This window comes from Arachis hypogaea, chromosome 20, assembly GCF_003086295.3.
Source record: "Arachis hypogaea cultivar Tifrunner chromosome 20, arahy.Tifrunner.gnm2.J5K5, whole genome shotgun sequence".
Lineage (NCBI taxonomy): Eukaryota > Viridiplantae > Streptophyta > Magnoliopsida > Fabales > Fabaceae > Arachis > Arachis hypogaea.
In genome coordinates, this window is record NC_092055.1 from 128028969 (window position 1) to 128034591 (window position 5623).

Consider the following 5623-nt stretch of genomic DNA (forward strand, 5'->3'; position numbering starts at 1 on the left):
GAGGAAGGGAGAGAAGGAGGGGGAGGGAGAAAGGAAAGGACCTCAGGTTAGAGAAAGAGAAGGAGAAGGGGAAGGACCTCGAATTGGGGAAGGGGAAGAAGAGCATGTTTTTCTTCTTTTCTTTTTTCTTTTTAATAAATACAAAATGACGTTGTTTTTAGTGTTTCAATGAACAGAAAGCGCCTTATGAATCAGTATGAGTCCTGGAGCGCAAGTTTAAGGGCAAAATTAAATAACTATTAACTTTAAGAATCATTTTAAAGTTTAAGTGCAACTTCAGAGACCACTTTAAAACTTAATTCAACATTTCACATGTAATAATATATTAATAAATATGAGTTAAGCTGAACTAAATATAATAAATTTATTTAATTTAATAAGATTTTTTTATCATAATAAATTGTTAAAAACGATATTCAATATATTTTACAAATAAAAAAAGTGAGAGGGAAGGAGATAAAAGTTTTCTAATTCAAGTAGCAAAATACTTAGATTGAAATAGGCTTCATTCTTAATTCTTATATACCTGAAACGATTTCCTTACAAAATGAAAATTTTTCGTTACTCTTTTAAGATTATTACAAATGCCATTCTCCTTTTTAAGTTTTAAGTTTTAACAAACACACGATTTCTGATTTGCGTAGAGACGTAGAGTTCAATTAACGTGCAATCAGAATCAGAAATCACTTGCCTCTTCCAAACACGATCTTAAAACAAAAACAGAACAACACTCACTGCATGCGAAGAGTGATTCGAGTGAGATGGGGTGCTCCTTCTCTGGTCTGAACGCCTTATACGACGCCGTTAGCGGCGGAGCCGACGTTTGGATCAACGAGAATCGCTTCCGCGTCGTCCGGCAGCTCGGCGAAGGTGGATTCGCCTACGTTTACTTGGTCAAAGAAGTTCCCGCTGACTCTTCTTCTCTCACTGGCCTCGCCAACAAGCTCAAGAATCCCTCTCTTCTCTCCGGTTTGCCGATTTCCAATTTTACCCACTCGATTTACTCTTTGCTTATCTGCCTTGCTTGGATCTGAAATGTTATCTTAATTCTGATGATAATGAAAAGAGGATCTTCTATCGTATGTATGCTCTTTCTTTCTCCACAGGTGATGGAACTTATGCAATGAAAAAGGTTCTTATTCAGAATAGTGAGCAATTGGCATTGGTGAAGGAAGAGATCCGTGTTTCTTCTCTTTTCAGTCATCCGAATCTGCTTCCACTTCTTGACCATGCAGTCATTTCAGTAAAGGTAACTAGTGATTGCTACTAACTCTTATTTCCATGTCCTAGAATTTAGATTTAGCGTATCAGCTAAGAATGTAGAGGTTCCAACTTCCAAGTCACTAAGAGACATGAATCAAGAGTGTAACCTTAGAAGTCTAGAATGACCGTATGATGAATGATGTGCTTGTATTATTTCTTGATTCTGGCTTTTCCAACGAAGACTTTTTGGGTAACTTATAAGTTGTAACCCAACATATGAAATTTTGTTAGTGTCAATGTACAATCTGCAAGTATAAATTGTGCTCTGTCGGCTGAAGATATTTCCAATACATGTGAATTGTTTATGCAATTATGATTTACAAAAGAGACCGAAAATTTGGAGTGTAAAGAGATGCCCGTGAAGGTCACATCACACATCGCATGGTTTCCACCTGAAGAAATTGTTTTGGAATTTAGATACGATATTAGTCTTTGGGATTATTTCAGAATACTTTCTAGCTTGGGTAAAAAAGAAAATATAGTAATATTAATATTAATATTCTTTTCTTGGGAATTTGTAACTTTTTTCTCTGCATTTCTCTGTTTTTGGGTTTATTTTGTTCCTTGACATGTCTCTATGCTTTTAGTTGTGGATTAAGTAAATGTGCTTTTTGCTGGCAGCCTACTCAAGAGACATCTTGGACCCATGAAGCTTACTTGCTATTTCCTGTTCATTTGGATGGAACATTGTTTGACAATGCTAATACAATGAAAGCCAAGAAGGAGTTCTATTCTACCACAGATGTTCTTCAAATATTTAGTCAGGTAAAGAGAACCACTTTATTGTCTTATTACCTTATTCTGAAAGAAAGTAGTGGAGTTTAAGTGAATAAATTGTTGCTTGTTGCAACCCAAGATTTTCAATTCATGATCACTTGTTTATATTTTAATATGATGTGGAGATTTGTGGAGTATATTGTGATTAAATGGCTGAGATGGGGCCTCAGTTTGATGTCTATTGTATCCTCTTTTGATATCTACTCTTAATGTTCTTTAGGTATCATTGCTCCTAATTGACCACAGCTGTTTAAATTCTTTATAATCCTTTTAATCACTTATAAAAAGCCTGGATTGGACCAGTTGTTTGGACAGGAAACCAGTGAATTTCTGGCTTGTCTGGTCTGGTGCTTGGCTTGGATCAGATAAGCATTCAGCTTGGATAATTTTGGCCAGATCTGGTGAAAACCAGTGTGAACCGGCTGGTCAAAGTTAAACCAGTTAGCGAAGCAACTCATGAACCTTGCACCATAGAAATCTTTGCATAAATTGAGAAGTTCCACTAAGTGGACTTGAACGTATTACATTTTACAGAGTTGGCATAGACAACTACAACTTGAGCCAAACTTGTTATTGTTGCATAGTATCCATTTTTTTTTCTCTTTTGTTGGGGTCAATTATTTATGTTTGTGTATTTATTAAATTGAATTTTTATATATTTACTCCCTGCTGTCCCAAATAACTGTTTGTTTCTAAAACTTTATTTGGTCTAAATAAGTGTCCATTTATAAAAGCTAGGTAACATTAATATAACTTTTCGGTACAAATGCTATTAAAGAAAGGAGAGAGAAAGTGTGATTAGTAGAAAGAGAAAATAAGTACTAAAGAAGAGTTAATAAAGCTAATTTTGTATAATCAGTTGAGTTTATCTAAAATCAAGATGTTCTAATCATATTTCCGCAAGCATGAACACAATTATAACTGGACATTATGACCAGAGGGAGTACTTTATTAACTCTAGTTCAAGTGCTTTGACAAGTGACCCACTGGTTCACAGTGCCTTGGTCAATTTCATGGCTGGGGCAAGTTAAATAACTATGCTTTTGACCCTGTAAAATCAATCCAACAGCTTTGTGCAGGACTCAAGCATATGCATGGTTTAGATCCTCCATATGCACATAATGATGTCAAACCAGGCAATGTTCTCATAACACATAGAAAAGGCCAACCGCCACTTGCCATACTGATGGATTTTGGCAGTGCTCGACCTGCCAGGAAGCAAATTCGCTCCCGATCAGAGGCTTTGCAGTTGCAGGTGCTTCTTTCTCTTTCCCTTTTTTTCCGTCAACAAAAGTTAATTGTGTTTTACGTTAATGTCCTAGCATGCTTTCTGTCTTGCTGATTGCTACTTCCTGTGTAGGAGTGGGCGGCTGAACACTGCTCTGCCCCTTACCGAGCTCCTGAGCTGTGGGATTGCCCAAGCCAAGCTGATATTGACGAGAGGACTGATATTTGGTCACTTGGATGCACACTGTACGCGATTATGTGAGGATCAGACCTTTTTTTTTTGGCGATTCTGTTCATTTGTATGTTGTGCATTTTCAATAGAGAAATTCTAAGGGGCCATCAGAATTTATTGTTTTTGGCCATCACTTAGCCATCAACTCAATTTCTTTAGTCTAGTAATCCAATAACATACTTTATCTCATACTTTTAAACATTGATAGCTAATTGATGGCCAAAGACAATAAATTCTGATGGTCCTCTAGCATTCCTCGTTTCAATAAAGGTAGATTGTGATTTGTGACAATGCAATAGCCTTAGTTTGGTCATTTTGTTCATGGTAAATAATCTCTACTACGAGGTTATATAATATTATACACGGAGAACACCCCTTCGTTTATAAAAGTATACACCAACCTCCATAAGATATAGGTTACATGACACTCGGAATCCATATATTTTGCAACATGTGACACTGACCTGACCTCCCCTATAAACATGGCACTAGCTTGGTTTGTGTTTTATCTTCTTTTCTAGTGCTATAAGTTTGATTGCGGCTTTTTGATGAAATGGCTGGGATATCTTGCAGGTATGGGGTATCTCCATTTGAATATGCACTTGGCGAGTCCGGCGGGAGCCTGCAACTGGCTGTTGTAAATGCTCAGGTGAAATGGCCAGCTGGACCTAAGCCTCCGTATCCAGAGGCGCTGCATCAGTTTGTGACTTGGATGCTTCAGCCTCAGGCCACCGTTCGTCCACGAATAGATGATATCATTATCCATGTTGACAAGTTGATCTCGAAGTTCTCTCCTTGAAGTTACACTGCGGTTAGGCATGCTCATTGCAGTGAAGATTTAGAAAGAAAACTTCTTGTGCTGCCATTACTGTCCAGTGTCCACTTATAGATCTGATGAAAGAAGCAGTAGCACACATTCTCTCTAAAGTACATAACATCCCCTTGTGTAAATGACCATTTTCCCCGTGTGATCCTCAGAATTTATGCACACTAATTTCTTTATATGGCACTGAGGTTTGAGCACAGGATTTAAACAATCATGCTATGTGAACACTAAAATCAGCTAACAAAATGAGCCACTAGTATAAAAATACATGTTAAATACAAAATACGCATTGAAAATAAATTAAATAACACATATATTTATATATATAGTGGCTAATTTTTTTGGTTGATTTTGGTGTACAAATAATATTTTTGGATTTAAATTATATTACTCAAGTTCACTGTTAACTCATTCTTACTCATTCTTAGTAGCTTCTCGAAGTGACTTTTGCATCGGGCAATAAACAATATTGTTTTGTAGTATTTGTACCCTCAGGCCTCAACCCAACTTCTCTCCCTCTTTGTTTGGATCTTTATCACTGCATCTTTTAAAAGTTCTCAATGAAATATGTACCTAATTGACATCAAATGTGGGGTGTTACAAACACTTCTAGAAATTAAATATCAGAAATCCCATGTTTTTTAAGAAAAAAATTTAATCAATTTTTTTTTGTCAAGTTACACCCTTAACAAACCCTCCCCTTTCCATGAATTCTATTATAAGAGTTTTCTAGTCACAGCTAAGATTCGAACTGGGTACTCGGGTGCACTTCCACAAGGCACATAGATGCCATTAGAACAGGTCTTCTGGCCTTGGAGTGCAACCAATCTTTTTTTTTTGTCCTGTCAGATGGATTGGACAAACTCCAATTCTAAGTATCACAATACGTCCACATTACACACTCACCCACATAATACTAAAAGATTCCTTTTCAATACTTGACGCATTCAATATATTAAGAGGCATATATGGATTACCAATCTTGTTTTAAGTACTACAAATTTGTACCATTTTTTGCATAACTAGACAATAAATGTAAATTTCCAATTGATTTAACCAATTGAAGCACGCTGTGCTTTTGTACCTATGGCAACAATTCGTTATTTCGTTCGCAATAAACCAGAGGGTAGGCTTTGATACTTATATAATTGAGTGGATAAGTGGATTTAACTCAATTGGTGAGAATTGTCCTATATTTATAAACTATCAATACCATAGATATGGATCTTTCTTAATACACTTTTTGATACCTATGATAGTTATTTGGAGTGTGTATGTTGCAGAATATTTGCATAATA

General features: G+C 36.2%; 1 protein-coding gene across 1 annotated transcript; it reads left to right on the forward strand.

Moving 5' to 3' along the window:
* The first annotated feature begins 436 nt into the window (after window positions 1-436).
* Window positions 437-4807, forward strand: LOC112783380 (uncharacterized). The gene is made up of 6 exons (XM_025826313.3): window positions 437-969; window positions 1107-1249; window positions 1885-2028; window positions 3110-3295; window positions 3401-3525; window positions 4073-4807. The coding sequence occupies exons 1-6, from the start codon at window positions 762-764 to the stop codon at window positions 4296-4298; spliced, it is 1032 nt and encodes a 343-aa protein (XP_025682098.1). The 5' UTR covers window positions 437-761; the 3' UTR covers window positions 4299-4807.
* Window positions 4808-5623: the final 816 nt, after the last annotated feature.